This window comes from Terrapene carolina, unplaced genomic scaffold (genome assembly GCF_002925995.2).
Source record: "Terrapene carolina triunguis isolate 2854851 unplaced genomic scaffold, T_m_triunguis-2.0 Scaffold236, whole genome shotgun sequence".
Classification (NCBI taxonomy): domain Eukaryota; kingdom Metazoa; phylum Chordata; order Testudines; family Emydidae; genus Terrapene; species Terrapene triunguis.
The window spans coordinates 13,197,128-13,212,768 of record NW_020664587.1 but is presented as its reverse complement, the minus strand read 5'-3'; the positions used below and the strand labels follow the sequence as shown (position 1 = coordinate 13,212,768).

Below are 15,641 nucleotides of genomic sequence, written 5' to 3'. Positions count from 1 at the left end.
GCCGCCCCTGACCCAGGCCCCGTGCCGCCTGCTCGCCCGGTGCCGCCTGGCTGACGCTCACTCACCATGATCTGCACCTGTCCGTTCTTGCAGGAGTCGGGCGAGTTCTCGTTCTCGTCGCTCTTGCACACCCCGATCTGGCACTTCACGACATCCTGCACCTGGGCGAGGCAGAGGCTGCGGTTACTGCCCTGGGGGTTGGCAGCGAGAGGGGGCCCCTGCTGCCCTGCCCCTCACAAATGATTACTAGGCTCAATAAGCCATCTGGATCCGCCCGGCCAATCCTCACACCCTGCTAGGATCCACCCCACCAATCCTCACGCCCCGATCTGCCCATCTGATCCCCTAGCCTGGTGCTGGGCAGTAACTGGGGCCGAGGGCAGGTCAGTCTCCATCTGCTCTTTGAGGCCTTGGACCCTGGGCTGGAGCTGACCGCACAGCGCCAGCTGGAGATCCAGGGGCGTGGACACTTGCCCGCTTGGAGCTGGACCGAGCCCCAACCCCAGCAGAGGAGCCAGCGTGAGGACAGGGCCCCCTTAGCCCCTCTATGCAGGGGGAACTTCAGCCACCTCTTGCTCTCCTGCATCTTGTGGGACCTCTGCCCTGGCACTGCCATGAGCATCCTTCCTACGCCCTCCTGGCACCTGGGCAGTGCCAGCCGCTGGGCCCCCCGCCCTGATGGGAACCTTCAGCCGGCAGCCGGCCACAATCTCTCCCTCCCTAGCTCTGTAACGCTCTGACCGGCGCCTGCTGCCGCGTGAGCTGTTACCTCGGAGATATTTATAGACTGGCCCCGTCTCTCCAGAGACTCCTCTTTACTAGACTCTATAAATCCTATGTCCCTCGGCTCGCCCTCCTGACCCTCCGCTCCGGCCGCCCTGCTTGGCATGCCAATGCGAGGCTGCTGTTGCTAACTGTCCCAGGTGGTTACAAGGACAGAGCCATCAGGCGCTCCCAGGACGGGCCGGAAGCTCTTAACGATAGACCTTGCATGCGCGCTCTCTCTCTGTTTATAGAGCTGCCATTCGCAGTGCATCATGCTAAGATAAATGGGCACCCAAGGGAGCTCCGGAATGCAGAGGGATGGGCTCGGAAGGACGCGGTTCTCTCCAGACGGGTGATGGACAGAACTCCATCCCCTCCCACCCCCCGGAGCTGGGCGACTCCATTAAGATTTAGTGTTCCATTTGGAGCATAAAGCCGTAATTTGGTCTGGTGTGTGATAGCCGCCTTCAGCCAGGATTGTGGGCTTTGATTACAAGATGCATTCGCTTTGCCTACTGTCTCCACAACAGTGCATCTACACACAAAGGGCCCCCTTTCCACAGTGGGACCCCACCCCGCCCCTGCATCAGCGAAGCGGGTGTGCAAACCCTCAATCCCTGGCAACGGGGTGTGCAAAGAGCGCAGGGCTACTTGTTCCACCAGGTGTGTGGGGGCAGACCCAATGAGACCCCTTTTTCTGCAGGAGTGGAAACCAGTGTGCAGCCTGGGCGTGTACAAGGCGTGTGCAAATCCAGGGGCAGGCTGAGCCACGGACAGCTGGAGGAAGAGAAGGGCAGATGGAACCTCAGCCCACGGATCAGGGCTGTGCGCGTGAGCTCTGAGGGCAGGGCAGGGCAGGGCAGCGTGGGGCCCCACCTCTCGGCGTAGGAAGCAGTGCACGGTGATGATGACGAAGCCCTGCACCGAGTTGAAGACGGCGAAGAGGACCTGGAAGAGGATGGAGCGCCGGTCGGTCATGGCGAGCACGGCCGACATCCAGGTGAGCGCCAGCAGGGGCAGGACCACGCAGGAGCTCCACAGCGACGCCCTGGGCGGGGAGAGGGAGGGACGAGGGTGAGACAGACGAGCCCCGGAGCCAATCAGGGGGGAGGCTGCTGTTTAAAAGGAATGGCAGCCGTTCCCAAGGGAGCTGTGGGAGCCCAGTTGCCAGCGCTCTGGGGTGCTGAGCCGGTGTCCAAAGGGCTAGGAAAACCAGCGAGTGCTTTCCGCCTGCCCTCCCTGCAGTATCGCTGGCGAGAGCGGAGAGATCCCGCCTGTCGCCCGACACATCTCCCGCTCGCACGCACAGCCCCCTGGCACTGTGCAGTGGGGGCATCCTGGCACCGCCCCTCCAGGCACAGCCCAGCCAGTTCCTGGCCTCTCTGCCAAGGCTGCCAGACTGCGTGCCAGCTTCTCTGATGGGGGCACGGAAGAGAGACCCAGCAAACTCGGTTCAGGCAGGCCATCACCACCATTCTCAGACTGACCTGGCTTTGAGCCAGGCTCTGAATCCCTTCCCCCTGAGCTGTTCAGCGCTGCATTCCCCAACTGCATTAAGGCCCAGAGTTTTAAAGGTATTTAGGTCTAAATCCTATTGACCGTCAAAGGGATTTTGGCTCCTCGGTGCCTAAATCCCTTCTGAAAAGGAGCCTGAGGCTCCTAAATCAATTAGGCGTTGCAATGCTGAGTGCAGCAATGCTTAAACACCTTTAAAAATGTGGGCCTAAGGGCCCGTCCCCTCCCGGGGTGAGAAAGACCTGCATCAACTGAGGAAGCTTGTAGCTTTGCCTACGGCGCCCGAGCCGACGCCCCAGCTTGCGTGGATGAAGCATGCAAACTCCTGCAGAAGTGAGCCAGGCTCTGCATGCAGAGGACAGAGAGGCAGGGAGAACGGCTCATGCACTCGGCTCATTAGATTTAACTATCTTCTCATTCGAACTTCTCCTCTTGCTGCCCTGTTCAGCAGTTGAAAGCTCATTAAGTGACAGGCAGAAGGCAAAGCCTCCCGGAGATTTAAGGAAGAGAAGTTGCAGAGTTGGGAACGGAGATCCCGGCCTGCCTTGCCATGATACGGGTCTCGGCCAGCTCCGGGGCTGCATACGGCCCAAGGCACTCAGATCCTGGCCTTGGGTTACAGCTAAAAGGTCCTTCCCCCCCAGCGTTAGGGGGAAGCTGAGATAGCGGGAGGAGAATGAAACCTGAGGGCCGGGTCTGATCTCGAATGCGCTGGGCTCCAATTCCCAACTGCTCCGCCCCTTGGGCCAGACGTGCAAGGAAGCGCTCGGCGCACGTCAATGAGCTGAGTCATCATTTATACCAGTGAAAAATGGGCGCAAAAATGCCTTTTGCGCCGATGCGAAACCATGGGCAAGGTGCAGGGCAGACCCACTGCGTTTACACTGGTGTGGCTACTGGTTTGAGTGGAGTCACTCCTGATTTGCACCAGCGTGCGAGAGAATCGGGCCCGCTGGGGAAACCAGCAGGAGCGCCTCCCTCCTCATTGCAGGTGGCTAGTGGCCTTTCTTCCACTGAGCCCTGTATTCCTAAGACAACGTTCCAGGCGGAACGCTGATGCCAGATGCCGTTAGCAGAGTGATGCAAGATAAGCCGGGGCCGGCACAAAGCGTGTGCACGTGCCTCTCTCTCTCGCCGTGAATAGCAGCAGAAGAATGAGAAAGGATTCTGCGGGAGGACGCGGGGGAACGAGATGATAGAGCGCAGACAGATTAACCACGCCATGGAGATAGCCAGCTAGCAGCTCCCCTGCACCCCAGCCATGCACGCGGACTGGCGGTCGCGGAGCATGCCCCTGCACGGGGAGACTCCAGGAGTTCACTCCAGGCCTCCCCTGAAAGGCTGGCAGGGATCCCACAAGCCCTGGGAGGATTTTGGATCAGTGGGTCCAGAGAGGAGCCCAATGTGAGAGGGTGACGCATGAGTTAGAACGACGTGTGTGTGTGGGGGGGCTACAGGGTGCATGATGCATGGGGGAGTGCAGGGGGCTATGGAGGTGTATGGGGGCGCACGTGGGTGCAATGTAGGTTTGAGAGCCTGAACCCCCCCACCCCATTCCTGCGTTCTCTGCCCAAGCACAAGGATTTTGGTCTTTAAAAAAAGGATTTTTAAAATTGTGCTTTTGGGGGATTTTCCCACCAGTGTGGCTGTGCCGCTCCCCGGGGTCTCCGGCTGCTGTCAGCAACATCGTCACCAGCATCCCAGTGTTAGGGGCAGTGGCACCAGCAGCCCTGCCCCGGGGCCTGGCTGGGAACATTCTCATCAGCTGCTGGGTTCCGCCTCCGGTCACGGAGAGCGAGGGCCCCCTCCCGCGTCCCAGCAGAGCCAGCCTGGCAGCCCTGGAGACTGGACTCAGCCTCCCTGGTTTCCCTTGGAGGGCAGCCAGGCCCCCATGGGACATGCCCGCAGCCACCTCTCTGCTGTGACTGCCGAGGACACATCACCCTGGGGATTCTGGTGGCAGGAACCACTCGGCCTCTGGACTGTGACCCACCAACCCCAGAAACGGACCGTCTGCTGCCACGGGCAGGATTCAAACCAGCGGTGGAGAGGGGAACGGCTCTGTAAGGCACTGCCAGCCCCGCTGAGCCGCGGAAAAGGAACTTACCTAGCCCCCCTTGAGCCCCATGTCCTGCCACCACATGGGGTACAGGCTTCCTGCAGCAAGGATGGGGGATGTGGAGTATCAATCCACCCCCCCGGAGCTTTTTAGCTCTTTGCTACCTTCCCGGACTGGCTGCCCTCTTCCACTCGCCCCCAGCTGATCCTGGCTCCCAGCCCCTGCTCATCTCCTCGTCCCCTCTTCCCTCTCACTGATCCCTCTTCCCCCACAATCCGCGCCCTCCCCTAGGCCTGGGACCCCAGTCTGGGGAGCTGGCTGCTAATGGCTGCAAAGCCAGCGTCCCCCCCATCCCCACCCCCACGAGGGACCTGCCCCAGGCGACGTGTTATTTGATGAGCGGCAGTGAACGTGCAGGAGTGACGGGTCTCTCTCACACACACACACACAGGGCCCCACGCCAGCCACTGCGAGACAGAGCCCCAGACACAGAGCCGAGCCGGCGAGCGCAGCAGACGCAGGACCCGGAGCAGCTCCGAGCACACGGCATTCTCCAGCCCCGGGGAGAGAGTTGAACGGCTGAGCGCCCATCAGGCAATGCCCCCTCCCTCCCACCCCCCGTGCCTCGGCCGGCGGGAGAATGCTGCGCTCTCAGGTCACGGGCAGCGCAGCCACACACGACAGCGCGAGCGGGCACAAAGGGCGCAGGCTGAGAGACTAACATGGCGCTGCTGGCGGTGGCGGAGGTCAGGGCGGTGCTGGACACCACGCCGCATTTGGTGCATTTCAGCAGCAGGCGGCCGCAGGCGGGCTGCTTCCAGCTGAGCGCCCCACCCCCCACGGGAGAGCCACGCGCCGGCCAGGGGGCGGGGAGGGGCGGGAAGCGAGGGCACGAGGCAGCGAGACAGGTGGGAGGGGACGGACGGACACATACACCAAGCAAATGAGAAAAACAGAGAGAGAGAGAGAGAGAGAGATTGTTAGTTGCAGGCCGGCACACTGGATGGTTAGTGACTAGCAAGGGGCCGGCAGCTCTCGCTGGGGGACGGCTGGGGGCTCGGCCCCTTTGTCTGGGGGGCTCTGCAGTAGGATCCCCTCTTTCCCTGTATGACGGGCAAGCCCCTCCCCCGTCCGAGTGCAGCTCTGTGACAATGCGTGGGGGAGAGGTTCGGGAGCCTGGCTACCCCACTGGTAACGGGTGCAGGACCGTGGGCACTTCTGGGTAACAGACAATGGGGCACAAACTGCCCCCTCGCTGCAGCCGTCAGCTCAGCGCCAACCCCCCATTCTGTCTCCCGAGGCCTCCAGCTAAGCCTGCTGGGCATGGCTGGGGTACAGGGTGCCGATGGGTGGCTGGGGTGTGTCTCATCTGGTGGGGGATGTCTCTCTAGATCGGGGGACGGCTCACCTGCAGGGTGGGGATGGTGTGTTCCTGGAGCTGGGGGTGAGGGGCACCCCCTGGAAATCCATACTCCACCACCACTCCCCTCTTAGCTATGTGAGCTGGGAGCCTGCTGAGGACTGGACAGACTTCACTTCACTTGTGAATGGTTGGAGCCGCGCCCAGGTGCAGGTGGGGGGTGCACTGACACAACCAAGGTGAGGAGGGGGGCTCTTAACAATCTGAGCCTCCAGCCTCCTAGAGCAAATGGGACATGCACTGCACAGCTCCTCCTGACTGTACCTGGGTCGCCAAGGGGCAGAGGGTATTACCTGCCTGCGTGTGCCCTCCCACTTGCCCGCCCCACACGGGGGCAGCCCCAGGGGGCACTTACCCGGCCCGTTGCTTTTTGGACTTATCTGAAATGCCGTCCCGAGACATGAGCTTGTTGAAGACAATGATCCCAATGAGCATGTTCACCTGGGTCGGGAGGGAAAGAGACAGAGCCCGGTTGAGGAGCAGGGTGGTGACCCCACACAGGGGACCCAGCGCTGGGCAGCGCCCTCCCCTCCTGCTCCGCCCCCACCCCAGGGCCAGGGAGGGACCGGCCTTTGTGGGGAGTTCAGAGAGATTGTGGGGAGAGCGCAGTGGCAGGCTCTGGGCTGGGAACGGGCTGGGGTCAGGGGAGGAGAAACAGGGTTGTGGGGTGCGAGGGGGAGGGGCTCCCTGGGGCTGGGGGGGCGCCGAGGGGGAGACAGCAAGAGACAGGGGTTGGCTCTTTTCTTCAGCCAAAGACGTGCTCCCAAAGAGCAAACACCTACCAGCACGATGACGGCAGCGGGGCCGACGAAGGCATAGAGCAACCCGCCTTCCAGGGAGAGCCAGCAGCTGCAGAGGGAAGACGGCGCCATTAGGGGAGATGGGATCTCCTCCCTGCCTCCCCACACTGACCATGGCCCGTCTCCTGCCAGGGAGCCTGGTTCCTCGCCCCGCAGCCCCAGCCAAGGCTGGTGTACGGGGGAGCCCCTGGAGCCCCAGCCCCCCGTGCACCCCCACCCGGGCTCCATTCCAACACTCACTAGCTCGCTGTTCCGTAGCCTTTGGTCCGAGTGAAGCCGACAGAGACTGCAACCACCAGGGCCGGCAAACCTGGTGGGGGAGATGAGACAATGGCCAGGATCTGCAGAGGGGCTCAGCACCCACCTGCCCCAGTGACACCAGTGGGGAACCTCCCTCCATTTCCTCCCCACTGACACCAGTGCAGCATCCCGCCCCCGTGGCGAACAACGGCGAGTACCCTACTGCTCCCCTGAACAGTAAGAGCTGCTAGGAGCAGAGCCCGGGGGAAGATCTGCCCCTGCACTCCCTCAGGTCAGCAAGGGCCGTGTCTCTAGACTCAGGGCAGCAGCTGGAGAGCAGAGACAGAGCATGCAGTGACCGATGCATCAGCAGGGGGCCCCAAGCCACCCAGCAGCGATGCAGGGCTGGGATGTACAGCATCAGCACATCTAGATGTGAAACAGCGCAGCGACCCACGGCGCCTCTGGGTTCACTCTGCCCTGATGAGAGCGGGGCTAGTCACATGGCTCAGGGGCTGGGGTGAGGGTCAGAGCCGGGACTCCTGGCTTCTATTCCCAGCTCTGCCACTGATGCTGCATGGCCTTGGGCAAGTCACTTTCCTGCTCTGTGCCTCGGTTTCCCCACCTGTGAAATGGGGGTGATAATCCTTAGCTCGCCCGGAGGCGGGGTCTGAGTGTGACCACCATTAACTCACGAGTGCAAGGTGCTTCCCTCTGTTCTGACCACTAGACCCCGCCCCTTCCTTGAGCAGGACCCGCTGTTCGCGGGGAAGGCGAGCGAGGCCTCTTACCCCATCCCAGGCACAGGAAGCGCTTCCTGACCAGGCGTGTGCGGATCCTGCCGATCACGGCCAGGTAGGACTGCCAGGCCTCGGTCAGCACCCAGCAGAAGGACGAGAGGAAGAAGAAATGCAGAAATGCAGCTGTCATGGTGCACACGCCCTGCAAGGAGAGAGAGAGACGGCAATCAACACAGGCGCGCCGCACGGAGGTCTGGGGGTGCTCGGGCCTCTCGGGATCTGGCTCTAGCAGAGCCCTCGGGCATCCCACACTCCCCGGCGTTGTTAAGAATGGGCCGGATTCCCCCTGAATTCGATGGCGTAAATCAGGAACAACTCCACGGAAGCCAATGGGTAGGAGCGGCGTAAGCCAGAGAGGTGCTTAGCCCAATGCTCTCATGGCTTGGATGCATCGTTCACTCCAATCTCTGGTAACAGGCGTGCCGCTGGCAGACCAGGTGCCAGCTCCTGGCAAGGTTCCCACGGCGAACGCTGACAGCTCCAGAGCTGGGCTCTGTCCGGCTCACCTGTGTGTTAGCAGGGCCCAACCAGGTATTAGATTGTAAGAAAGCTTGTGAGTCGCTGCCTGAATTAACCTCACTTATAACACACGGTAACGTAATATCTCAGCGGTTGTATTCTGAGCCTGTGAACATCACCAGGCAGGAGAGAGACATTAATTAGTGTGGCATTAATTAGGCCGATCTTCCCAAAAGGAGAGGTCCATCGATACCAGATGGCCCACTGGGGGATGGTGCACCTGGAATTTCCCTGCCTACCCTCCACAAGAGAACAAAAGAGTTTTGTGGCCCTGCTCTCCTCCTCCCCAGGAAGATGAGTCACGCCGATTCCTCCCATCAGCTGAGTTTGCAGCTCAGGGCACATGGCAGGAGGGGGATAAAAACCCCAGACAAAAGGAACTTGGTCCCTCTGTGCTGCTTGGAATCTGGGGACCAAACGTTTCTAGGCACACGCAAGAGATCCCCAGCGGCTCAGCCTGGGTCAGCCCTAAGGGACGTGTAGAACATGCTCATGATAGAAGCTTTTATTGCCTTTTGAAACTTGAGATTGTAACTCATTTGTGTGTCTGTTTAACCTTGTCAATGCCGCTCTGGTTTCCTCTTCCTAGCTCATAAATCTTTAGCTAGTTTATTACAGGACTGGCTACAAGCGTCGTCTTTGGTATGAGATCTGGGGTGCAACAGGGGTCCTGCTGCAGCTACATCCCAGTCCTGCAAGGGCATTGCGTTTATGGGGGGAGCGGATGGTGCATTCCTAATCCCCAGGGGCCACCTCTTTGGCGATGCCGTAAACACCCACCAGAGCATTCGGCCACAAGGGAGCGGAGTCCACCCTTTGAGTAGAGACCAGGGGCTGCTCTCTGGCCTCCATCGCGGCAGTGTCTGAGACCCTCATGGATTTATCCTCACACCCCTTGTGCAGGGAAGGATTATCCCCATTTGGGGAAACTGAGGCACGAAGCAGGGCAGTGATTCAGCCAAGGCCCCACAGCAACTCAATGGCAGAAGTGGGGACAAAAAACAGTTCCTCTGAGTCCCGAACCAGCGAATCATCCACAAGACCCACAGAGCCATCCCTCTCTGAGAGCCAGCACAAGCTCAGCATTTGCGGGGAGGATCCCCTGGCAGCTGAATCCACTGGACGTGACAAAGCCACCGTGAGCCGTCAACCCCACACTGACTTAATCCAAATCCCATCTGCCTCTGCAGCCAGCGAGGGAATCCGGGAGAGAACACGCGGCCCTGGGGCCCAAGCCACACCACAGAGATGGTATCAGCAGGCAAATGTTTCAGCACACGGTCCTTCCTTACTGTGCAGGGCCAACACACAGCGCTGGGACACACACTGCTGAGACATGCTCTCACACACACACACTCAAAGCACTGGGACACAGACAACCTCCCCCCGCCCCCCGAGCACACACAGAGTGCTGGGACATAGGCACACACACACTCAAACCACTGGGACACAAATGAACACACTCGTACACAGAGTGCCGGGATACAGGCACAAAAGGGGCCAGGACACACAAGCACACCACGCCTGCCTGAGGTACACCTGGGCACAACCAAAACATCCTACACCTGGGGTGCATTCACACAGACCCCCAAATGCACTGCACACATCTGGTAATGTCTGGGACACAATGCATGCAAGCGCAAGCTGCATCTGGGAGACATACACACACACACACCGGGGCGCCCAGGTTTGTAAGACAGTGGGAAAAATACAATTTTGGCGTCCACCAAATGGCTCTCAAAACACAAAGGGTGGGAAACCACCAAAAGGCAGCCAGCTCTGGGGCAGAGCGCAGCAGCACATAACACCCCGGTGTGGGGAGGGCACATGGTAGCCAGAGGCAGCATCCCCCTGAGTGCCCTCTGAGCTCATGGATGGTCACAAAGTGCAGGAACCTGTGTGGGCACCGTCTCCTGCAAGGAACTCGAGTCAGCCCTGCCGGAACTTGAACTGGGGTCTGCAGAAACTCCTCAAACCTGATGGTCCAGCCACTAAACCATCCCTACAAGGTGAGCAGCATGGCTGCAACCACAGTGGAATACAGGGCAGGCTGCCCTTAGGTTTGCTTGTGGCTATGGGCATTTGCTCCCCACCTCTGCACCCCTGGCCAACGTACTCCGGCAATGCCCTGCCCCTCAGAGATGTCCCACCCTCCCCTGCGGACATGCTTCTGGCACGCGAGGGGTCCCGTCTCCAGAACGTCAAGAGACGCCAGGCGGCAGGAGGCTGCCCGCTAACACGCGTCCCAGAGAGCGCTGTGCTGCCTGGAGCTGGGGCGGGGCGGGGGGCACCGGCTGAAGCCTTTGGGCTGCGTCCACGAAGCGCCCTGAAAGCTAAGCTCCCTCACTCCTTGGGGGATTCACATGGGATAAGCGAGGCTTGGCGCTAGGCAGAGCCGCCTTTATACATCGGGGCGACAAGGACCGGCCAGGGGGATGGACGGATGCTGGACTGGAAGAAATGTGCCAGGAACAAAGCGCCCGAAAGGTATCCCTGCAGCTGCGGAGAGAAGGGAATGCTGGGACAGCAGGCCCCGGGCCATGCTGACTGGGGCTCACTGGGGCCCCCTTGTTGTAGGGCAGGTAGTGCAGAGGCAGCCTGGACCAGTGACAGGGAGTGGGTAAGAGGGTGGGATGGGAGCCCAGCTATGAGCTCCACAAGGGCCAGCGGGAGCCGGGAGTGTGCCGCAGCGGCTGGGCCGCCCCGAGGCTGGCGAGAGCTCCGGGAAGGGCCTTGTTTTGCCACGCGGCGACTCCTGGTGCATGGGAGGGTATTGATGGGCTTCAGGGGGGCAGGGCCGGTGTGGTAACGGGGCCTACACGGTGAGCTCCACCGTGGTAAAGAGCCTGAATGTTCATAAAACCTCACAATAACCCACAGCAATCAACGGCCAGAGACCCAGACGACATCGGCACAACCCGAGTGCTCTTTTCCTTCCCCACCTTGTCTCCCCTTTCCCTCCCCCCCCTCCTTTTCCCTTCTGTCTAATCACAGTCTGGCGTAGCCCGCCAGGGCCGTGTATTCTGTAACTGCCGTAAGCCCGAGGCAGGTAAAAGCAGTGCCAGAGACAGCCCGATGCTGGTAGGTTTGCCAGGCGTCCGAGCGGCCAAAGGGAGAGGGAATGAGGGGGACTGTTACAGCAAAAGCCTCACTTCAAACTTTACAATTCAGACGCTTTCCCCGTTTTTCTTTCTGCTCTTTGATAGAAGGTTAAAAGGGACGTTTAATGGGGTGTTCACCGGGGTCTAAGCAGGCCAAGGTCCCTGGATGCCGAGCCTTGTTGAGCAGGGTTTAATGTTGCACAGTGACTGGGTCATGTTAACACCTGTGACTTAGTCCATCAAAATGAACACAACAGGGAATATGGAGAATCACACCCCTTGCCCGGACAGGCCATGCCAGCCAGCCAGCCACAGTGCCAATCAGCCGGGCGCTGCTCCTGCTGCCTTTGGTGTCTTGGCTTCAGCCAACTCTCTCCCCAGAAGGGCTGCAAGGAGCAAGTTCTCCTCTCTCATCGGCAGCTGGAAACTCTCAGCGGCAGGAGTGAGCGCTCCCTGCTCCAGGACAAGACGGGGATGGGTCCTTTCACTTCTCCGCTGTGCCTTGTCCTTCTATCCCTCTCTCTGTCCCTGTAAGCAGCCCCCAGGTTCGCGCTAACTGTGCTCCCACGGGCTGGGGCGAGCAAGAGGCGCACACGAGCACACACACACCACCCAGTGCGACTCATCCCCACTCCACTGCCACTTGCTTCCGTCGCTCTCAGGCGTTTGTCCAGGGGAGCCAACATTCCCAGGAGCGCAGCAGGGCACTGCCCCACAGAACGCCGCCACACCTGGCGACCCATGCAGCAGGCACTGCCCACCTAGCGCAGCCAGCAGAGCTGGGGAGCGGAGGGGGGGGGGGGTTGGCTGGCTCATTCATGCTGCAGGGATTTGGGGCTGGGGGATGCCATTTGGGGGCCTCATCTGCCCTTTCCTCAATATTTATAGCCATGAATTCACTGATGCAGAGTCTCCTGGGGTGGCCAAGCAAGCTACTGTATCCTCTGGGCCACAGGACAACAGAGAGCTCTGTATCTAGAGCCCAGAGGATCCCAGAGCACTTCACCAGCTCCACTGGTCCAGGAGAGACTTCAGTCAGCACTGAAATGCAGCCACCTCTGGGACAGAGCACAGCAGCTGTTCTAACGGCACGCAGCAACACTGCAAAGCAATTCAGAACAGGGGACTGTTCAGCCGAAACAGCATGATGCATCGATTTAAAGGCCATATCCTGCCATTCCAGGCTGTTCTGCCCACAGCTCTCTGGCTGTAATGCCCCAGGGAAATGTCCAGCAGGTGCCTGTCTCTCTCCAAGGAACACGGCGTGCCCTCACTGGGTGCCCAGCCGGGCAACGCCCCTTGGCAGCTGTAATGGGGCAGAAGCCCAGGAAGCCCTAGGCCAGACTCTCACCTTACTGAGCATATGGGATTGGCCCACCAGGATCAGCACATTGGAAGCCAGGATGGAGACGCAGAAATTCAGCAGGATGATGGAGCGCTCCGACTTGATGAACCTGCAGGGAGGGCAGAGGGAGGCAGGTTGAAGGGGTCCTGGGGCCGGGCCCCTTGCAAACATCCTGGCCTGGTTTCTCTCTAGACCTAAGGTGGAGAATGCAGGAGATGCTATGACGCAATAGACTAATGGTCTAATCAGTCTGGTAGCCCGTCTCCAACAGTGGTCAACGGGGATATGTTAGAGGGCAGCACAGACCTTCATATAGTGCGTGGAGTGTGTTAGCAGGCAGGGACTGCCTTCCTGACCCCCGGCTGGGGATCAGTTTATGCCCTGAAGCATGAGGATGGAGAGTTTATTTTATCCTAGGGAGTGTGACTCCAGGGGCTACCCCATTCATATCACAAATACCGACACTAGGATGAAACACCTGCACTTCCACAGCACTTGGGGAACACAACATGCTACACGAACGTGAACTAGTTAGGCCTTCCGACATCCCTGTGAGGTACGTGAGGGTACGTCTCTGCTGCAAAGCGAAGGTATGACTGCAGCATAGGTAGGCATACCTGTGCCAGCTTTAATCTAGATGGTACCCAGGGTCTCTGGTGGGCTTGTACTCTAGTCACTAGCCTGTGTCTACATCTACACTGCTACAGATATCCATGCTAGCGAGATTAAAGCTAACATGGCTATGCCTACCCCTGCTACCATCACAACTTCCCTTTGCAGTGTAGATGTACCCTGAGGGATACAGGGACTGCTTCACCTCTGGCAGAACTGCAGCCACTTCCGGAGCAGAACGTGGCGGCCATGTGAGGGTGCCCACCAACACAGCTCAGAGGCGATTTAGGGAAGCAGCCTACAAAATTTCCCTGAACTGAGATGTAAAAACGTTCAATATTAATTTTGGCTCTTTGACTTAATAGCATCCAGCAGCAGAGAGTCCCACAGGTGAACAATCCATCATGAGGGGAAGAAACAAATTCCTTTCCCCCTCCGTTTCAGATGTGTTGAGCCCTTTTACTTTCAATTTCAGGACAGAGCAGCGAGCCCCACGGATCTTCTCTGCGCTGGGCGTTGTTTGTTGATAAACCTTCACCCTAACCGTCTCTTCCTCTTTTCCTTCGCAGACCGAGGTGCTCCTCCTGCAGACACTTCCATGCATGCTTCCTTGTGCACCCAGGCTCCATCGCATTCCCTAGCAGGGGTGTATGGGCGTGGAAAGGACTGCAGGATTGGGAGCTAACCTGCCCGAGGTGGAGCTTGCAAAGCTGACGAAGGGATTTGGACTCCTGGTTCCCGTTGCAGTGAACGGCATCAGCACTGAAAGCCTCGTGCCCGTACAGCTCCTAGCACAAGGGGGCCCTGAGCCCTGCCCGAGGTTGCTAGGTGCCACTGTACATTAACAGCCCTCTGACTCTCTCCTCAGGTGGACCCTCCCCCCACATCGCTGATGCGTCTAGCCAGGGGATCTCAGCAGCAAGGGAGGGCCTGATTCTGCTGTCCCTCTTGCTGGTGTAAATCGGGAGTGACTCCGCTGAGCGGCACCGATGCCAGCGAGGCAGGATCAGGCCTTGCAGAGCCCTCCTGTCTGTGCCTCCTGCTTGTGGCAGCACCGGAATAGCCGCCCCAGCAGGACACTCCCATGCCCACCATTGTCTTTAATGCGCTAAGAGCTTTGTTCTTTTCCTGGAACAATACAGTCAATCACGCAGCGGCGAAGCTATCGCTTGTTTCCTCCCCACCCCCCACTCCCGACTTCTCTTCCTCCCTCTGCTCTCGGCACCCGCTTCCCGGCTGCCCAACCCTCGCCTCTTCCCCTCCCGCTGCACGTGGGCCAACACGGCCTCTCTCCCCCTGCGCATGCTGGGAGCAAAGAGGAGCCGGCAACCTGGGACTTGCCAGCTGCTCAGGGCCCCGCTCGAGGACACGGCCCTGGTCCTTGCTGGCACCCATCTCTGGGCCTTGCTCCTCCCCCAGGATGCCCGTGGCGACGTTTGGATCCACGTCCCGGCAGGTTATGGCCAACTCGGCCACTGTAGAAAACCTTGACGTAAGCTCGGAGACTGACACTGCTCCGGTGCCCCCAGCTCAGCTGGCATCCACCCAACAAAAAGCTATCAATCGTTCCCCCCCAGCCACCCTGCTGGCGAGGAGGAATTACGCCCTGGCCTCTGGGCTGGTGCCGAAGGACGGAGGGAGAAGGCAAGTCCGGGGATGGGGCCGACCTACCTCCAGAAGGTGGCGTAGATCACCAGCAGGGTCAGCAGGGCCATACAGGAGACGGCACAGCCGATCATGAGCGGGACGGACGGAGTGCCGGAGGGGTCCATGGCCTGCCCGGGAGGAGAGAGGGAGAGAGGTGCTGAAAACGGGGAGGGGAGAAGCGTCCTGCCGGAGCCAGGCTCAGCAGCTGGAAGGAGGGAGCTCCCCCAAGCCACAGGGGGTGGAGCTGGCCAGTGGGGGGCAGTGGAGGGAGGGGGGAAGAATGGGTCTCAGCGCTGCCCCAGGGCTGTATCACTCACGTGCACAGCCAGTGTCCCTGGGGACCCAGAGGCTGCTCCCTCCCCACCCCAATCCCTGGAAAGCCCAACGTGCCCCAGCACACACCTCAAAAGCTCCTCCCCCAGTGAGCGGGGCAGAGCCCAAGGCCCCCTGGCACCAGGCCTCTCTTCCCTCCCCCTCCCAGGGGCCCATTGGCCTCCTGCGCACTGGGGCTTTTGGGGGGGAGGGTCGGGTGGCTTGACCGCAGCCTCTGGGCTGCCAAGGCACGTTCCTGGGGGTGCCTCTCCGTCGTCCTGCCAACCGGGCACGCTCCCAGAATACCAATGGCCCGGCGCGGCCGCAGGGAGCTGGGTGGCGCTCGGCTTCGGGGGGGAGGGAGAACGCCCCGTCTGTGAGCGCTGGAGGGGGGAGCAGGACTCCCAGACATGAGGCAAGATGGCTCCTTTCACATCCCCTCCCGCCCCTTCCCTCCTCCCGTCTTGCCGCCTGGAAGACCTGCTAATGAGCCTTATAAATCCCAC

At 60.2% G+C, this 15,641-nt stretch overlaps 1 protein-coding gene across 1 annotated transcript in view; it reads right to left on the bottom strand.

Moving 5' to 3' along the window:
- The window catches only part of ADGRB2 (adhesion G protein-coupled receptor B2), a 96,996-nt gene that overhangs the window by 7,567 nt on the left and 73,788 nt on the right, over positions 1 to 15,641 (bottom strand). Inside the window, exons 17-25 of the mRNA XM_026657202.2 lie at positions 14,848 to 14,951; positions 12,571 to 12,673; positions 7,591 to 7,741; positions 6,800 to 6,869; positions 6,542 to 6,608; positions 6,115 to 6,200; positions 5,062 to 5,160; positions 1,642 to 1,813; positions 66 to 161 (exon numbers count right to left, since the gene is read on the bottom strand). Coding sequence (XP_026512987.1) covers positions 66 to 161; positions 1,642 to 1,813; positions 5,062 to 5,160; positions 6,115 to 6,200; positions 6,542 to 6,608; positions 6,800 to 6,869; positions 7,591 to 7,741; positions 12,571 to 12,673; positions 14,848 to 14,951 — 948 coding nt within the window. The remainder of the gene's footprint in view (positions 1 to 65; positions 162 to 1,641; positions 1,814 to 5,061; positions 5,161 to 6,114; positions 6,201 to 6,541; positions 6,609 to 6,799; positions 6,870 to 7,590; positions 7,742 to 12,570; positions 12,674 to 14,847; positions 14,952 to 15,641) is intronic.